Source organism: Hypanus sabinus, chromosome 8 (assembly GCF_030144855.1).
Source record: "Hypanus sabinus isolate sHypSab1 chromosome 8, sHypSab1.hap1, whole genome shotgun sequence".
Classification (NCBI taxonomy): Eukaryota; Metazoa; Chordata; class Chondrichthyes; order Myliobatiformes; family Dasyatidae; genus Hypanus; species Hypanus sabinus.
The window spans coordinates 2,265,001-2,285,441 of NC_082713.1; the positions used below are offsets into that span (position 1 = coordinate 2,265,001).

General features: G+C 42.1%; 1 protein-coding gene across 1 annotated transcript in view; it reads left to right on the forward strand.

Moving 5' to 3' along the window:
- The window catches only part of LOC132397897 (transmembrane 9 superfamily member 2-like), a 91,098-nt gene extending 77,129 nt beyond the window's left edge, over nucleotides 1-13,969 (forward strand). Inside the window, exon 17 of the mRNA XM_059976681.1 lies at nucleotides 13,049-13,969. Within this exon, the coding sequence (XP_059832664.1) occupies nucleotides 13,049-13,116 (68 nt within the window). The 3' untranslated portion in view covers nucleotides 13,117-13,969. The remainder of the gene's footprint in view (nucleotides 1-13,048) is intronic.
- The last annotated feature ends 6,472 nt before the right edge of the window (nucleotides 13,970-20,441 follow it).

Below are 20,441 nucleotides of genomic sequence, written 5' to 3' on the forward strand. Positions count from 1 at the left end.
CTGATCAGACCCCACTTAGAGTACAAGGTGTTTGGAAGTACGTACAGAGGAGATGTCAGCTAAGTTTTTTATGCAGAGAGTGGCGAGTGCATGAAATGGGCTGCCGGCAATGGCGGTGGAGGCAGATGTGATAAGGTTTTTTTTAAGAAACTCCTGGATAGGTACATGGAATTAATAAAATAGAGGGCTATGGGTAACCCTAGGTAATTTCTAAAGTAAGTACATGTTTGGCACAGCATTGTGGGCCGAAGGGCCTGTATCGTGCTGTAGGTTTTCTATATTTCTATTCACCCTGTGGAGATTTCGCTTTCCTCCCACAGTCCAAAGATGTACTTGTTAGTTGGTTAATTGGTGATTGATAATATCTCCTGTGAATATAGGTTCGTGTTAAATAGGTGGGTTGCTGGGTGGCACAGCTTGTTGAGCCAGTAAAGCCTGTTCTGTGCTGTACTTCTTAATAAAATAGGATAAAATAAAAATTTCCTCTTCCCTTGGAAACCTAGGACATACAACTAGCTGCTGTGTAAGTATAGCTAGGCTTTCTCATTCTTCCCTTATGCACTTTTAATAATCCAAAGTGGTGCTGTTCCTGACACAAACAAGAGAAAATTTGCAGATGCTGGAAATCCAAGCAACACATACAAAATGCTGGAGAAACTCAGCAGGCCAGGCAGCATCTATGTAAGTGTGCAGTTGACATTTCAGGCTGAGGTCCTTCATCTTGCCCACACTGTTCACAATATGCATTAATGATTGGAAGAGAGGACCAAGTGTAGTGTATCTACATTTTCTGATGATACTAAGTTGAGTGGAATGCAAATTGTGCAGAAAATACGGAGAGTCTGCAGAGAGATATAGATAGGTTAAGTGAGTGGGCAAGGGTCTGGCAGATGGAGTACTATGTTGCTAATGTGAAGTTATCCTCTTTGGAAGGAAAAAGTGAAAGAGCAGATTATTATTTAAATGGTAAAAAATTGTGACATGCTGCTGTGCAGAAAGACTTAGGAGTGTTTGTGCATGAATCACAAAAGGTTGGTTTGCAGGTACAGCAGGCTATCAAGAAGGCAAATGGAATGTTGGCCTTCATTGCTAGAGGGATTGAATTGAAAAGTAGAGAGGGTATACAGTACAGGGTACTGATGAGAATGCACCTGAAATACTGTGTGCAGTTCTGGTCTCCTTAGTTGAGGAAGGATATACTGGCTTTGGAGGTGGTGCAAAGAAGGTTCAGGTTGATTCCAGAGATGAGGGGATTGGACTAGGAGGAGAGATTGAGATGCCTGGGACTGTACTTGATGGAATTCAGAAGAATGAGAGGAGATCTTATAGAAACATAAAATTGTGAAAGGGATAGATAAGAGAGAAGCGGGAAAGTAGTTTTAGGACAGAGATGAGGAGGAACTGCTTTTCCCAGAGAGTGGTGAATCTGTGGAATTCTCTGCCTAATGAAGCAGTATTTACCTCAGTAAATATATTTAAGTCAAAGTTGGAATGAGTTTTACATAGTAGGGGAATTAAGGGTGTTACGTATTCAGGCAACAATAAATATATGAGTTCGGCAAGGGTTTTTATAACAAACAACATGTTTATTAAACACTGAAAACAAACCCCCCAAAAGTAAACAAACACTAACGTAACCGGAAATCAGCTGCTGTGCGGCAGCTCAAACAGTTCTTAAAGCGATGCAGCTCAAACAGTTCTTTTAAGTAGTATTGCCAAAAGTTCAAAATGCTCACGGTCCATTTAAGGGAGAGACTTTTTAAGACGATTTAAATTCTCTTTCACGTCGTTTTGCTTCGATCCCCGGCGTCGAACTTTTCCCACAAAGAATTTACAAAACGAAACGAAATGGCTTAAAGGCACTGACCTTTCCTTCCACACTATCCTCAATCCTTTCTGGTATTCCCAGGGATTAACAGGAGAATAGTCAACAAAATCCTTCCGAATAAGGATCAAACAAAGGTCGAACCCGTTTCACCGTAGAAATCGATTCTCCTCGATCTCTTAACTCCTGAACTCCGATCTTCACTCTCCACTGATTCTCAACTAGCAGTATTGTAAAGAAACTGCTGGCAATGACCTTTTAAACTTTAGGCATTAGATAAAACTTCATCTTTCAACTAAACTGCGTCATCACATTAAATCACGCAGTGGCATGAAGTCAACATGGCAAATCCAGCCACGAACTGCCCCTCCTCACAGGGTGGGGTCTTCCTTTTATAACCTGTAAAAAAAACCTGTCACATGATATCTACTGGCGGGAAAATGACGTCACTCCACCATCACAAGACCATTACCTCAAGTCCAGTATAGCTTCAACCCCAGTCACGTGACAAGGGTACCACTGTCATATGTCACGAGTACATAACAAAGGTTATGGGGTAAAGGCAGGTTGGTGAAGATTAGACCATGGCCAGATCAGCCATAATCTTATTGAATGGCGGAGCAGGCTTAATGGGCCAGATGGCCTACTCCTGCCCCTATTTCTTGCGTTCTTATGTACTTCATGAAATCATTAACCTAGACATCAGAGGGTGATATCCTTCACTGTATTCAGCAGTCTTAAAGTTAGTGGCAACAGTCAGATTTTTATTGGCTTAGATTTCCAGCCAACAAATACACAACTGTTCCAAAGTCAACTGTTGAATCAATTCCATCAAGCTTGGCATTTGATTAAATGGTTATCTTTCAAATTAAGAAGTGAGGTTGAAGTGACTGATCCTGAAATAGCATTCAGTGTGTAATAGGACAATTATAATTAGGCTCTGACACTGACACTACTGTGTTTTGTGAAAGTCTTAATAAAGCACTCAGTTAAATAGAGACTCAGAGAGACACTGAGACAGAGACATGCACATGCTCCAAACTTAACATCATTAATCTTTATGAAAAGAAATAGTGTGATAATTTACATCAGGCTTGAGCATTTCAGTTCTGAAGGGGCTAATTGTTTCTCCCACTCAGTGGTGTGCAGGTTTGTAATTGTCGAAACGGCTGCATTGGGAGCCTATTTTACACTTTGCTATGCGTTTTTCCACATATGCCATTTGTTTCCTTGCATCTGTGCTAACCCTCTGAGTGGTCTTATGTTCATTCCCCCATCTGTTGTTTCTCATAAGATACTGGAGCAGAACCAGGCCATTTGGCCCATTAAGTCTGCTCTGCTATTCCATCACAGTGGGGTTATTATCCCTTTCGGCCCCATTCTTCTGTCGTCTTCCTGTAGCCTTTGATACCTTACTAGTCAAGAAGCTATCAACCTCAGCTTTAAATATATTCAATTATTTGCCCTTCACAGCTGTCTGTGGCAATAAATTCCAAAGATTCACCACCCTCTGCTAAAGAAATTCCTCCTCATTTCTGCTGTAAAGGGACTTCTGCTCCCTCTGCTCCTGGACTTGCCCACTATAGGAAACATACACTCTATCAAGGCTTTTCAGTATTTGATAAGTTTCAATGAGAACCTCCTACAGAGGTGATGAGAGTGTGCAACAAGCTGCGTGCACAAGTAGTGCATGTGAGCTCGATTTCAATGTTTAAGCGAAGATTGGATAGGTGCATTGATGTTTGGGCTTTGGAGAGCTATGGCTCTGGTGCAGGTTGATGGGACTAGGTAGTTTAAAAAATTTCAGTATGGGCTAAAAGGCCTGTTTCTGTACTGTACTTTTTTATGACATTCATTTTAAACTCCAGTGAGTATAGGCCCAGATCCATCAAACAATTCTCATTCCCTTACATTCCCAGGATAATTTTGTGAACCTCCTAGAGCCTCCAATGTGAGCCCAAAACTACTCAGAATACTCCCAAGTGCATTCTGACTGATACTTTATAAAACCTCAGTTCATTACTCTCCACCTGTTCCATGGTAATTTACAGTTGGGCAGTTACCCTGCTGGAGGACACTGGAGCCCAAGTGGTTGCAGGGCCATTGAGAGAACAACACGGGGTTTGAGCATGGGTTTCTGGAACAGTGTATCAACTTCACTAGCCATTTTGTGTTGATCTTTTAGAAAACTAGGTGTAAGAAGAGGAAGGCACATTTCTTTTGAGCCCATACTGATGTTTACCAGGAACATGTCTGATCTGACAGTTGATTCTGCTTTTATGGCCAGTTTGTATGACTGTAGATTTCTCCTAAACTTCAACAATCCATTTACCTCAAAGATAATTTGCACTACTTATTTAATTTATGTATATTTATTTATTGTAATTTATAGTTTATTTTATTAAGTATTACAGAGTACTGCTGCCACAAAAAAACAAATTTCATGATGTATGCTGTTGATATTAAACCTGATGCTGATTGTGATTCTGAATGGGTGAGGCTCTTGGTTCTTGCAGTAAAGGTCGTTGGTCTCCTGATTATTTACTATAATCTGTCTCTTCGACCAGCTCTTTCTGAGTGCTAATATTTCTTGGTGTTGTAGATGTGATGCCTTTATCTACATGCTTGGCATAAATTGTAAATAGCTTGAGTTCAGCACTGAACCTTGTAATACTTCACAAACTATTCTTTGCTAAACTGAAGAGGGCTGCTGTGTCTGTTCTGTAGTATTTGTTTCCTTCAGTTTTTTGTGTAGGGACTGACAAGCTTTTCTTTCACATCCTTTTCGAAATCTAATTGCAGTCAGCTTCTTGTCTCCCCTTTTACTTCGAAGTAGTGATTGGTGAGGTGAGTGACTCTTATTGGTCAGAGATAACAATGAATATTGCATCCTAGCTGTCTAGATACGCAAGCCAGTGCAGTACGATATGGAGAACAAACTGTTGCCTGTGGAGCAAGCTCTCCCTCTCCACACATCTAATAAACGCAAACGAATGGCAGAGATCAATACAGTTTGGTACCAGCAGCATTGCAGGAGTTGCCATTCAGCATTGAACTCAATGATGTAAGACTGCCTTAGGGACTCCAGCTCCAGATTCCCTTTGGGTTTACTCCCAAAACCTTCCCCATAAGCAGGTATAGCTGCAAGGCAGCGAAGATTTCAGATCAGAGTTTTCTTCTCTGCCAACACTCTTAAGTTTTAAGAATAAATTGGATAGATAGATGGAGGGGAGAGGTCTGGAGGGTTATGAACTGAGTGCAGGTCAATGGGACTAGTGGAATAAAGTTTTGGCGCAGACTAGAGGGGCCAAATGGCCTGTTTCCTGTGCTGTAGTGCTCTCTGGTTCTATCTAAAGTAACTGCATTCAAGATTACAGCACTGCCTCAGTTTCAGTGTTGCAACTTGGATTGTAGGCTACAGTTTTCAAGCAGGTCATTGACCCCAAAACCTGTTGAGAAAATTCTGTGTGCACTGCTTTCTGTGCCAAGGCTTGAAGTGAACTGGGTGATGCTAAACCTTTCTGCAGAAGTTGCTGTGCAGTGCTTTAAGTGCTGTCTTGTTCCAAAAGTGACCAGTGTGTGACTGCGTGGAATGGGCTGCCGGCAACAGCAACAGTGGTGGAGGTGGATACGATAGGTACATGGAGTTTAGAAAAATAGAGGGTAAACCTAGGTAATTTCTAAGGTAAGGGCATATTCGGCACAATTTTGTGTGCCAAAGGGCCTGTATTGTGCTGTAGGTTTTTGATGTTTCTGAATTCTATAAATTACAATAAGAAATATATATTGCAAAAATAGTGAGCTAGTGTTCATAATGAGGACTGTTTAGAAATCTAATGGGGGAGAGGAGGAGGCTGTTCCTGAGACATTGTTTGTCTTCAGGCTCCTGTACCTTCTGATGGTAGCAATGAGAAGAGGGTATGTCCCAGGTGATGGATACTACTGTCTTGAGGCTTTGCTGTTTGAAGATGCCCTCTATGGTGGGGAGGCCTGTGCACACAATGGAGCTGGCTGAGTTTATAACCCTCTGAGGCTTTTTGCTTAACTGTGCAGTGGTCCCTCCATACCAGACAGTGATGCAACCAGTTAAAATGCTCTCCACCGTATATCTGTAGAAATTTCTAGACTTTGGTGACTTGTGACTTGTAAGCTTGGAGATGACTTAAGTACATGTCAGGTAGGTGAGAAAATGTTATTCACCCCAGGAAGTGGGGTCTTCCAGCAAGTAAATAGGTTGTGTGTGCGCTGTAAACCCTGTGGTACACAGGTAGATAAAAGCATCCAGCACCCTGAGGGTTAGGTGAATGAGAAAGTAACTCAGCAGACACGGCTGCATTTTCCTTTGTCTATTTAATAAGTGCCTATTGCGGTATGAGCGACTTCAAAGGCTTTAAATCTGAAAATTCGCATTTTATTTTGAAACTTAAGTGAGTGATGCTAATACATTTTAGTCACCAACAAGGATAATAGGTGCTTCTAAATTCCTGGTTACCGCTGTTATGGCAACTTAGCAACTTCAAATGATAGCAGATTGATTTAAAAATCATTATTTAGAAATGAAAGGTTTTATATGCAGATAAGGAAATGAAGTGGTATCCATATTGACATTCATCAGAAAACTAGGGAAAATGGTTAAATAGAATTCATTTTCCAAATACTTTTTGTTTACAACAATGAAAATTTCATGAATTTGTTGTCATTTCTGAAAGCTGGTGGGAATTTAAATCAGACGTAGAGGAACAGATTGCTTGCCTTAGTTTTTGAAGGCTGTTGTGTTGTAAAGTGAAAACAAATTTCTACAGATTGGTCTAAATTTATTACAATTATTGAACACAAAATAATTGATTGCATAACTGCTCATCCCCTTCAAGTCAGTATTTAGTAAATGCACCTTTGATAGCAATTACAGCCTTGAGACTTTGTAGATAGGTCTCTGTCAGCTTTGCACATCTGGACACTGCAATTTTTCCCCATTCTTTACAAAACTGTTCAAGCCCTGTCAAATTACATGAGGTTGGTAAGTGAATAGCCCTTTTCAAGTCCAGCTACAATTTCTCAATTGGATTGAGGTCTGGACTCAGAAATGGCTTAAAAACAACAAAGTTAATGTCATGGAGCCAAGTCAATGTTGCTTTGGCTTTATGCTTGGGATCATTGTCTTGCTGGAAAACAAATCTTCTCCGAAGTTGCAGTTCTCTTGCAGACTGCATCAGGTTTTCCTCCAGGATTTCCCTGCTTTTTGTGCATACATTTCACCCTCTGCTTTCCAAGCCTTCCAGTGCCTGCTGCAATGAAACATCTCCAGAGCATGATGTGTAGTGTTTGGCCTATGCCAAACATTGCAATTAGTCGGATGTCCAAGAAGCTCAATTTTGATTTCATCAGGCCATAGAACCTTCTTTCTGACTTCAGAGTCTCCCACATGCCTTCTGGCAAACTCTAGCTGAGATTTCATCTGAGTTTCTTTTCCAGCAGTGACTTTTTCTTTGCCATACTCCCATAAAGATGCAGATGGTGAAGCAACGGGGCAACGTTTGTTGTATGCACAGTCTCTCACATCTCAGCCACTGTAGCTTGTAATTCATCCAGAGTTGTCATAGGTCTTTTGATGGCTTCCTTCACTAGTCCCCTTCTTGCAAAGTCACTCAGTTTTAGAGGACGACCTTCTCCAGGCAGACTTACAGCTGCGCCATATTCTTTCCATTTCTTGATGATTGATTTAACTGTACTCCAGGGGATATTCAGTGACTTGGAAATTTTCTTGTATCCAACTCCTGACTTGTGCTTTTCAATAACCTTTTCGTGGAGTTGCTTGGAGTGTTCTTTTGTTTTCATGGTGTGGTTTTTGCCAAGATACTGACTCACCAGCAGTTGGACCTTACAGATACAGGTATATTTTCACTATAGATACAGGCTCCACACGGCAGGCTTATTCAGAGAGTCAGAAGGCATGGGATCCAGGTGGATTCAGAATTGACTTGCTTGCACAAAGCAGAGGGTTTCAGTGGAGGGAGTATATTCGGATTGGAGGGTTGTGACTAGTGGTGTCCCACAAGGATTGGTTCTGGGACCTCTACTTTTTGTGATTTTTATTAATGACCTGGATGTGGGGGTAGAAGGGTGGGTTGGCAAGTTTGCAGATGACACAAAAGTTGGTGGTGTTGTGGATAGTGTTGAAGATTGTCGAAGATTGCAGAGAGACATTGATAGGATGCAGAAGTGGGCTGAGAAGTGGCAGATGGAGTTCAATCTGGAGAAGTGTGAGGTGGTACACTTTGGAAGGACAAACTCCAAGGCAGAGTACAAAGTAAATGGCAGGATACTTGGTAGTGTGGAGGAGCAGAGGGATCTTGGGGTACATGTCCACAGATCCCTGAAAGTTGCCTCACAGGTAGATAGGGTAGTTAAGAAAGCTTATGGGGTGTTAGCTTTTTATAAGTTGAGGGATAGTGTGTAAGAGTCATGAGGTAATGATGCAGCTCTGTAAAACACTGGTTAGGCCACACTTGGAGTACTGTGTCCAGTTCTGGTCGCCTCACTATACGAAGGATGTGGAAGCAGTTGAAAGGGTACAGAGGAGATTTACCAGGATGCTGCCTGGTTTAGAGAGTATGCATTATGATCAGAGATTAAGGGAGCTAGGACTTTACTCTTTGGAGAGGAGGAGGATGAGAGGAGACGTGATAAAGGTATACAAGATATTAAGAGGAATAGATAGTGCACAGCCAGTGGCTCTTTCCCATGGCACCACTGCTCAATACAAGAGGACATGGCTTTAAGGTAAGGGGTGGGAAGTTCAAGGGGGATATTAGAGGAAGGATTTTTACTCAGAGAGTGGTTGGTGCGTGGAATGCACTGCCTGAATCAGTGGTGGAAGCAGACACATTAGTGAAATTTAAGAGACTACTAGACAGGTAAATGGAGGAATTTAAGGTGGAGTTATATGGGAGGCCGGGTTTAAGTGTCGGCACAACATTGTGGGCCGAAGGGCCTGTACTATGCTGTACTGTTCTATGTTCTGCAATCAATTGAAACACCTTGACTGCACACAGGTGATCTCTATATAACTAATTACGTGACTTCTAAAACCAATTGGCTGCACCAGTGATGATTTAGTGTGTCATATTAAAGGGGGTGAATACTTATGTGATCAATTATTTTGTTTTATATTTGTAATTAATTTAGATCACTGTAGAATTTTTTTTCACTTTGACACAGTCTTTTTCTTTTGATCAGGGTCAGGAAAAAAAAGGGGTGGTGAATACTTTTTAATAGGCACTGTATCTGGGTCACTGGTTTGAAATGTGTCCAGTTTTACCATGGCAGTTGGAGAAATTCAGTTCAGTTAATTATATGGTATGAAATTTGAGGACTTTCGTAGGACGGGTCAACCATGGATGTTGCATCTGAGCTGCCTACGTGAACCACTGTGCAAGCCCGGGCAGTACAATATAGAGAATAAGCTATTGCTGCCCTCTCCATGCAGCTGATAAATCCAAAGCACCTCTGTACCAGAAACTCTGCACTCTCAGCATTGCTGTCAAGGGAAAGGATCACCCTGCTATATGGGTGAAGAGTGTGAAAATAATTTTCACACAGTACCTGGCCTGTGTCTGGCATGCAATACCTTCCCAGGCGGCTGAGACAGATTTAGTTAAGGCTTTGAGGAAAGTAGATTATTGCTTGAAGGGTAATATATTGCATGCAAATAGGGAATTACAGGAGAGTGACTGACTTCATTGGTCAGCACAGAGAGTGTGGTTTGTTTCACATATACCAGTAACGACTCTTCAGCCCACAACGTTGTGCTGACCCTTTAACCTATTCCAAGATCAATCTAACCTTCTTGATGAAGTGTCTCAGTCTGAAGTGTTGATTTCCTCCAGCATTGTGTGTGTGTGTTGCTGTGGATTTCCAGTATCTGCTGAATCTCTTTTGTTCAGTCTAACTCTTCCCTCCTGTATGGCCCTCCATTTTTCTTTTCTGTTTTCTGTTTGTTTTCGTTTTAATTTGGAAATTTGCCTCTGCTAAAAATCTGGGAATGCAGTAAAACTGGCTAGAAGTTGGATAGATTGCTGCTTTCATCAGCACAGAAACTCTGTCCCAGTTTGCCCTTTACGATGTTGGAGGAACTCTCGGATGATGTGGCAACTGTGTGTGTGTGTGTGTGTGTGTGTGTGTGTGTGTGTATACGTGCACGTGCATATGCACACCACAGTAGAGAGCACAGCTTCAGTCTTTCAGTGCAGTTCGGAGTGCAACACTCCTTCAGTTTATCTGTTTGACTCTTGAAATTGAACACACGTCTTTTAGATTTCTTACTCAAACCTCACAACAGGAACATTCGTACATGAGGAAATCTGAAAAGAAATTAATTCAAAAAATTAATTAAAACTAATTCAACTTTAGCAACATGTTTTCATCCACTGTGGAGGCAGCAAAAGGCCATGTAAGCAAAGTGCCAAAGTTCAAAATAATTTTAATATCAAAGTATATTTACAGTACTGTGCAAAAGTCTTAGGCATATGTATTCATATAGTAAAGGTGCTTAAGACTTTTTCATAGTACAGTATTTGTCCATATGGAATGGAAAGTGAGTTCGTAAATCTGTTGGGAGCAAAGGATGTTAGAACATAGAACATAGAAAACCCACAACACAATACAGGCCCTTCAGCCCACAAAGTTGTGCCGAACATGTCCCTGCCTTAGAAATTACTCGGCTTACCCATAGCCCTCTATTTTTTTAAGCTTCATGTACCTATCCAAAAGTCTCTTAAAAGACCTTATTGTATCTGCCTCCACCACCTTTGCCCATTCCATGCACTCAGCACTCTCTGCGTTTATTAAAAAAAAACCAAAACTTACTCCTGACATCTCTGTACCTACTTCCAAGCACCTTAAAACTATGCCCTCTCGTACTAGTCATTTCAGCCCTGGGAAAAAGCCTCTGACTATCCACACGATCAATACCTCTCATCATCTTATACACCTATATCAGGTCACCTCTCATCCGTCGTCACTCCAAGGAGAAAAGGCCGAGTTCACTCAACCTATTCTCATAAGGTACGTTCCCTAATCCAGGCAACATCCTTGTATATCTCCTCTGCACCGTTTCTATGGCTTCCACATCTTTCCTGTAGTGAAGCAACCAGAACTGAGCACGGTACTCCAAGTGGGGTCTGACCAGGGTCCTATATAGCTGCAACATTACCTCTCGGCTCCTAAATTCAGTTCCACGATTGATGAAGGCCAATACACCATATGCCTTCTTAACCACAGAGTCAACCTGCACAGCTGCTTTGAGCATCCTATGGACTTGGACCTCAAGATCCCTCTGATCCTCCGCACTGCCAGGAGTTTTACCATTAATACTAAATTCTGCCATCATATTTGACCTACCAAAATGAACCACTTCACTCTTATCTGAGTTGAACTCCATCTGCCACTCTCAGCCCAGTTTTGCATCCTATCAGTGTCCCACTGTAACCTCTTACAGCCCTCCACACTATCCACAACACTTCCAACCTTTGTGTCATCAGCAAACTTACTAACCCATCCCTCCACTTCCTCATTCAGGTCATTTATAAAAATCACAAAGAGTAAGGGTCCCAGAACAGATCCCTGAGGCACTTCACTGGTGACCGACTTCCATGCAGAATATGACCCCTCTACAACCACTCTTTGCCTTCTGCAGCAGTTCTGGATCCACAAAGCAATGTCCCCTTGGATCCCATGCCTCCTTACTTTCTCAATAAGCCTTGATTGGGATACCTTATCAAATGCCTTGCTGAAATCCATATACACTACATCTACTGCTCTTCCTTCATCAGTGTGTTTAGTCACATCCTCAAAATGTTCAATCAGACTTGTAAGGTACGACTTGCCCTTGACAAAGCCATGCTGACTATTCCTAATCATATTATACCTCTCCAAATGTTCATAAATCTGGCCTCTCAGGATCTTCTCCATAAACTTACCAGCCACTAAGGTAAGACTCACTCACTGGTCTATAATTTCCTGGGTTATCTCTACTCCCTTTCTTGAATAAAGGAACAAAATTCACAACCCTCCAACCCTCCGAAACCTCTCCTGTCCTTATTGATGATGCAAAGATCATCGCTAGAGGCTCAGCATTCTCCTCCCTCACCTCCCACAGTAGCCTGGGGTACATCTCATCTGGGCCTGGTGACTCATCTGACTTGATCTTGGGAATGGCAATGGTGGAGTGCGTTGGAAGGTGTGTGGGACAGGGGTGGGGGTGATGCAGATACAGACCTGAGACACCAGGCAAGGTCATTTGATTCCAAACAATTAATTTATTGATCAATGCAGAATGTCTTTCTGGTGCTTTCTGCTCCCTCCCCTCACCCTTTCCCTTTTCCCAACCATGATTGTCCTCTGCCTGCCCCTTCCCACTCTCAGTCCACAGTCGAGATCTTTATCAGAATCATCACTCACATATGTCATGAATTTATTTTTGTAGCAGTACAGTGTAATACACACACACACAGTTTTACAGTGCAACACAGTACTGTGCTAAGGTTTTAAGCACCCTAGCTATATATATGTGCCTAAGACTTTTGCACAGTTCTCTATGTAACCACATACAACCTTGAGACTCATTTTCTTGCAGGCATTCACAGGAAATGCAAGAAACACAATAGAATCAATGAAAGACAGCTCACAACAAGATGGACAAACAACCAGTGTGCAAAAAAAACAGCAAGCTGCAAATACAGAGAAAGTATTTTTATTCTTTGTTTATAATAAATAATATCAAGAATATGAGATGAAGAGTTGTTGAAAGTGAGTCCAGAGGTTGTGGGAACAGTTTAGTGATGAAATGAGTGAAGTTGAGTGACTTTATCTTCCTCTGGTTCAAAAGCCTGATGGTCGAGGGGTAATAACTGAACATTAAAGGAGGATCAAGGAAAACATATGCAACATTTTTTAAAACAATTGTGCATTATTTTCCCGTGTCAATAGGATGTATGTTTTATTCCAAGCCAGTCACAAGCATGTACCAAAAATACAGAAAGGGGTCTGTTATCATCATGTTGCAGAACAGATACAGGCCCCTGTGGCCCAAAGAGTCTATTGCTCAATTTGACATCTCTGTTACAGCTATTAACTGGAGATATTGATCAAATGGTTTTTAATGTCTGCAACGCTATAATATGTTACTGACATTTACTTGCTCCTCTCTGTGTTTTCGTTGTTTAGGTACTGTTGGATTTTTCGCTTGTTTCTGGTTTGTCAACAAGATCTATAGTGTTGTGAAGGTGGATTAATAATGGCCTCCACACATATGATGTGTATTTTCTTTAACTTTTGCATTTAAAATATTTATCAATAGCTTCAATCCTGGACACTTTCTAAGCATCGTTCACTTCTAATTGCGAAGCTAGAATAATTGCAACAATAAAAACTAGTTTAGTCGATTGTCTCACATTTTTGCAATCATGTGATAATGATTAGAGTGACAGGTCAAGGAAGGCTTCCTTGGCTGTTAACTCCGTGTTCAGATGTCCCATTTACTGCATAGTTTCCTTTTTCCAATTTGATTTGTAGTGCATGCTTTCTGATCCTTTGCCAATGGTTGGGACTGTCATGCCCAGTAAGATAGCACTTGGATATCTGGGAACCCTCAGGAGTGCCACAGTGCACCATTGTTGCTGGATTTCCAAGGCACACTTTCTCTTTGATAGCTTGGGGTTGTGAAGCACTTTTGCTCTGGCAGTTCCAGACACGTTGGTCATTGTGCTCCTGTGTTTTTACTTCAACTGTGCTCAAATAATAACTGAATAATTTTACTGAAAGTGGATTCTGAAGTGCTACATTAAAACAATTGCAATAATATCAAACCATTGTATATAGACAGCTCATTCACCTTTGTAATGTAAATATATGGAACTGTGTTAACCCATTCCTTCCCCAGTCCGGTTGTTTTTCCCACTTCCCAAAAGCAGCAAGGATTTAATCTTTTATTGTTTACTGTGATATTTTGTAAATATTCCCATCAACTTGAATCAAGGGTTGTGTTTTGGTGCTAGAGCAGCACAGATTGGTGGCTTTATCTATCCGCAGTGCCTGATGTCTCCAATATTTACCGATATCTCTTCAATAAACTTGAGATCAATCACTTTTTACTTGTGCAGACTTCTTACATTTTAACATTTACTTTAATTGTTTAGATAATGTTTATTGCCTTGTAGATATAATCAGAATTTAGCTTAGACTATAAGACAATGGAGCAGGATTAGGTCATTACCTAAGACCATAAGATGTAGGAGCAGAAGTAGGCCATTTGGCCTATCGAGTCTGCTCTGCCATTCAATCAAGGGCTCCAGTTCTTCCAGTCATCGCCACTTCTCCCCAAATGCTTTGACGCCCTGGTTAATCAAGAACCTATCCATCTCTGCCTTAAATACACCCAATAGGAACATAGAAAACCTACAGCACAATACAGGCCCTTCGGCCCACAAAGTTGTGCCGAACTTGTCCCTACCTTAGAAATTACTAGGCTTACCTATAGCCCTTTATTTTTCTAAGCTTCATATACCTATCTAAAAGCCTCGTAAAAGACTCTATCGTATCTGCCTCCACCATCATTGCTGGCAGCCCATTCCATGCACTCACCACTCTCTGAGTAAAAAACTTACCCCTGACATCTTCTCTGTACCTACTCTCCAGTACCTTAAACTTGTGTCCTCTTGGAGCAATCATTTCAGCCCTGGGAAAAGGCCTCTGACTATCCACACGATCAATGCCTCTCATCATCTTATACACCTCTATCAGGTCACCTCTCATCCTCCTTCGCTCCAAGCAGAAAAGACCGAGTTCACTCAGTCTATTCACATAAGGCATGCTCCCCAACCCAGGCAATGTCCTTGACTTAGATGACTTGGCCTCCACAGCTGCTCGTGGCAACAAATTCCACAGATTTACCACCCTCTGACTAAAATAATTTCACCACATCTCTGTAACTTTGCCATATCTAATCTGTTCAAGCCTTTTAACATTTGGAATGTTTCTGAGAGTCCCCCTCATTCATTAAACTCCGGGGAATACAGCCCAAGAGCTGCCAGATGTTCCTCATATGGTAACCCTTTCTTTCCTAGAATCATTCTTGTGAATCTTCTCTGAACACTCTCCAATGTCAGTATATCCTTTCTAAAATAAGCAGCCCAAAACTGCACACAATACTCCCAAGTGTGGTCTCATGAGTGCCTTATAGAGCCTCAACATCACATCCCTGCTCTTATATTCTATACCTCTAGAAATGAATGTTTTGAGGCTGCGTCCTCAGGTCCTGGACTCTACCGCCATAGGAGACATTGTTTAGCTTCTAGAGATGCCAACTTTTATGTTAGATCAACATACAAAATGCTGGAGGAACTCAGCAAGTCAGGCAGTATCTATGGAGAAGAATAAGCAGTGGATGTTTCAGGTCAAGACTGTGTTATGCCCACAGCCCCCTCCTTTGTGAGAATCGCAAGAGCACTAGTTGGGGGGGGGGGGGTCAGTAGACCCAGGAAATGGGAGAGAGAGACGTGCCGAATACCTCGTTCCACCGCGATGAAAAATAATGCGACATTGACCATTGTCTCCTGGAGACCACGTTTGTGGATTGGGGACTATGCTACGTGCAAGCCCTCGGGCAAAGTGGGCTGGTTGAGAGAGAGATTGCATCATCCCAACCTGATTGACATCTGAGACCCCGTGAGGAAGTATAAAAGAGGTTCTGGGGGAACAACCCCTTTAGACACACCAGAAGAAACGCTAACGATCCCGTAGTAGCGGGAAGCCATTTGAAGGAAGTCACGTGCGTTCGATTCCGTGGCTGGAATCGGTGACTGGAACCACGGAAACCAGCTTTTAGCTAACACGGGGAAGCCCGCTCCCCTGATTCAACGGATTCGCTTCATAAAAGACCCAGGCAAGTTTCTTTTCTCACCAATCTCTCTCTCTCTCTCTCTCTCCAACAAGTGAAAACCCAGCAGTTCCCAAAAGGCTGAAGCCTGCAGGAACTGAGTGACTTTTATATTTTCATCGTCTAATATATTATCCCCTAGACAAATGATCGAGCTGTTTCTTATTGATGGTTATTATTAGACCCGCGCTTTTAGATTGAGTAGTGACGACGTATATTATCTGAATGTTTGTATTAATCTTATTTTTGTGCCCCTTCATAAATAAAGACTTTTAAAAATAGTACCATCAGACTTCAACGGACCCCTCTATCTTTGCAGGTAAGTGATCCAGTTACGGGATTTCGTAACAACCGTAAGGGGCTTCTGAACCCTGTCTTCCCAGTCCTGATGAGGGGCTTCAGCCCAAAATGCTGATGCATATTTCCCTCCATAGATGCTGTCTGACCTGCAGAGTTCCACCAACATTTTGTGTGTATTGCTCTGGATTTCGAGAATCTCATTCTTATTTTAGATAATGTTTAATTTGTGGTCTAATTGGATGGTGGAGCAAGGCCTATAAGACAAGCCCCTGTCTTGAATGCCATAGGTTTGCTAACCCTGAACACCCTGCATCTTGCAGCCCCTTTGGTCTGTCAGCATCCCCAGCCCTGCTTGCTGCTCAATGTGCCTTCTCCTACTAACTGCTCTGTTGAACATGTTTCCCTTTTGCTCCCCACTCTCGGCTCTCCTGTCTGCACCACGTTGTTCAATCCGTCACTTGAGCAGAGGGGTAACTGGAAGGGGGCATTTCGGAGCAGGCAGACACACTCAGATCTGGGAAGTTAGATGAGACCCTGAGAAATCCAGAGGATTTTGGACACAAGCTTGGACCTTTTAGGCATAAAAGGAGGTGGCTGAACCCAGATCCCACTCAACCCCATACACCTGCCTTCTCGCCATATCCTTTGATGCCCTGACCAGATCAGAGAGCTATCAACGTCTGCTTTAAATATACCCACGGACTTGGCCTCTACTGCAGTCTGTGGCAGAGCATTCCACAGATTCACTATTCTCTGGCTAAAAAAAACAAAATCCTCCTTACCTCTGTTCTAACAGGTGTCGCCCCTTAAATTTGAGGCTGTACCCTCTAGTTCTGGATACCCCACCATAGGAAACATCTTCTCCACATCCACCCTATTTAGTCCCTTCGACATTCAGTAGGTTTCAATGAGATCCCCACACATGCTTATAAATTCCAGTGAGTACAGGCTCAAAGCTGCCAAACTCTCCTTGTATATTAACCCCTTCATTCCTGGAATTATCTTTGTTAACTTCCTCTGGACTCTATCCAATGACAACACATCCTTTCTGAGACATGGGGCCCAAACCTGATGACTATATTCCAAGTGCAGTCTGACTAGTGCCTTATAAAGGTCAAGCGTGATTTCTTGCTTTTATATTCTATTCTCCTTGAAATAAGTGCCAATTTTGCATTTGTGTTGTTTACCACAAACTCAACTTGTAAATTAACCTCACGGGAGTCTTGCACAAGGTCTCCTAAGTCCCTCTGCACCTGTGATGTTTGAACCTTCCCCTATTTAAATAATAGTATGTACTTTTGTTCCTTTTACCAAAATGCATTATCATACATTTCCCATTATTCCATTTACCACTTTTTTGCCCGTTCTTCCAATTTCTCTTAAGTCTTGCTGCAATTGCATTGCCTCCTCAACACTACCTACCATTCCACCTATCTTTGTATCAACTGCAAACGTTGCAACAAAGCCACCAATTCCATGATGCAAATCACTGACAAACAATGTGAAAGCAGTCGTCCTAATAGTGAGACCACTTGTCACCTGTAACGCCATAGGATTTTATCTTGTTAAGCAGCCTCATGTGTGCACCTTATCAAATGCCTTCTGAAAATCCAAGTAAATGACATCCACTGCCTCTGCTTTGTCCACCCTGCTTGTTACTTCCTCAAAGAACTGTTACAGATTTGTCAGGCAAGGTTTCCCTTTACAGAAACCATGCTAACTTTGATTTATTTTATCAGAAGTCTGCAAGTATCCTGAAATCCCATCCTTAATAATAGACTCCCAAAACTTTCCCAACTACTGAGGTTGGACTAACTGGTCTATAATTTCCTTTTTTTTTTGCCTTCCTCACTTAAAGAGTGGAGTGACATTTGCAGTTTTCCAGTCCTCTAGGACCATTCCAGAATCAAGTGATTTTTGAAAAATCATGACCAATGCATCCATCCATCATCTCTTCAGCATCCTCACCCAGGACTCTGGGATGTAGTCCAGCTGATGCAGGTGACTTACCACCTTAAGACCTTTCAGTTTGCCTAGCACTCTTGCTCATATTCTGCTTGTACCTCCTGGAGACTTCTTGTTTTCGGGATATCTTCACCCTCTCTGTCATTTGCTTCCTCATCCCCAGCTGATCACAGTTTTCTATGCCTGTTCTTCTGCTCTCCTCCTCTTCTGACACTTCCCAGTTCTGATGAATACACAATACAGTACAGGTCCTTCAGCCCACGATGTGCCAACCCTTTAACCTACTCCATGATCAGTCTAACCCATCCGTGTGCTGATCTGAGAGTCCCTTAAATGTTCCCAACACATCTGCCTCTACCATCATCCCAGGCAGGAAGTTCCACAGATCCACCACTCTGTGTAAAAAAAAACAAACAAAAAAAACTTACTTCTGACAGCCCCCGATACTTTCCTCCAATCACGTTACAATTATGCCCCTTGTATTTGCCATGAGGGGTCACTGATCTGAAACACAAAGTCAGTAGTTTCTCTCTCAAATGCTGCCTGATCTGTTTAATAAGGTCTTTAGTGACATTTCAAGCATCGCTACAGTACATTTTAAAGTGCAGATGCAATTGTAATGCAGGAAATGTAGATATAATCTGTGCTTGGCACGTTCTCACCGAGACAAGGAGACAGGTAGTACGGAGGGGCCACTGCACAGGACTGGAAAAAGCAGCAAAAAGGTGAAACTCAGCCATCTCCATCTTAGGCACCAGCCTCCTCAGCATTGAGAACACCTTCAAAATAAGGTGCCTCAAAATGGCAGCATCCAGCATTAAGGACCTCCATCACCCAGGACATGCTACCATCAGGGATGAGGTACAGGAGCCTGAAGACATACATACAACTTTTCAGAATCAGCTTCTTCCCCTTCACCATCAGATTTCTAAATGGACATTGAATCCATGTACACTAACTCACTTTTTTCCCCCTTTTTTTTGCTCTCTTTTTGCACTACATATTTAATTTTGATTTTAGATATATAATTTATCATTTTATAGTAATTTATGACACTGCAAAACAACATGTTTCACGACATTTGCTGTGATATTAAACCTGATTGTGATTTTGGTTCTGAGCTAATATTTTTACGGATGGGCCAGGATACTGGGGTGCTCTCCTCTTCTTGAGATTGACAGCACTGTGCAGGAGGGACGGGTTAGATTGATTGTGGAGTACTTTTATATTGGTTGACACAACATGGTGGATCGAAGGGTGCATTCTGTGCTGTATTATTATGTGTTCTATGTTCTGTCAGAAGAAAGTTCTTTCCCCTTGAGAAGGCATTTGTGCCTTGATGTGACATCAACACAAGTGATACCACACATAAGACCATAAGATATAGGAGCAGAATTAGGCCATTTGACCAAATCAAGTCTGCTCTGCCATTCCATCATGGCTGATTTATTTTCTTTCTGAACCCCATTCTCCCATCTACTCCCCATATTCTTTAATGCCCTGACTAGTCAAGGACCCAACAACCTCCACTTTAAATATACTCAAAAGATTTGGCCTCCACAGCCATCTGTAGCATGAATTCCACAGATCCACTACCTTCTCGCTAAATAAATTCCTCCTCATCTCTGTTCTAAATGGACATCCCTCTATTCTGCCCTCTGGTCCTAGACTCCCCCACTACAGGAAATATCCTCTGCACATCCACTCTATCTAGGCCTTACAATATTCAATCAGTTTCAATGAGACTCACCACCCCCATTCTTCTAAATTCCAGCAAGTACAGGCTCAGAACCATCAACTGATCCTCATACATTAACCCTTTCATTCTTAGGATAATTCTCATGAACCTGCTCTGAACTCCCTCCAATGTCAGCTCAACTTAGATAAAGGGCCCAAAATTGCTCACAATACTCAAAAAGTGTGGTCTGACCAATGCTCTATAAAGTCATCCAATTTCTCCACTGGTGCTGAGAACTCATGGTTTTCTGTCTCTGAGCTGAGTGACTCATTCACAGCCTGTCCTGACATGTCTATGGAAGGTTGTTATTGTCCCATGGCATCCACTACCTTTGGTGGTGAGGGGGTTTTGGATCTATTCTGTGCTTTATACCAAGAGAAAGAGTTCAGCCATGGCACTTACTCCATAAGACCATAAGATATAGGAGCAGAAGTAGGCCATTTGGCCCATCAAGTCTGCTCTGCTTTTCAATCATGGGCTGATCTAATTCTTCCAGTCATCCCCACTCCCCTGCTTTTACCCCATACCCTTTGATGCCCTGACTAATTAAGAACCTATTTATCTCTGCCTTAAATGCATCCAATGATTTGGCCTCCGCAGCCACTTGTGGCAACAAATTCCACAGATTTACCACCTTCTGACTAATTTCTCCACATCTCTGTTCTAAATGGATGTCCTTC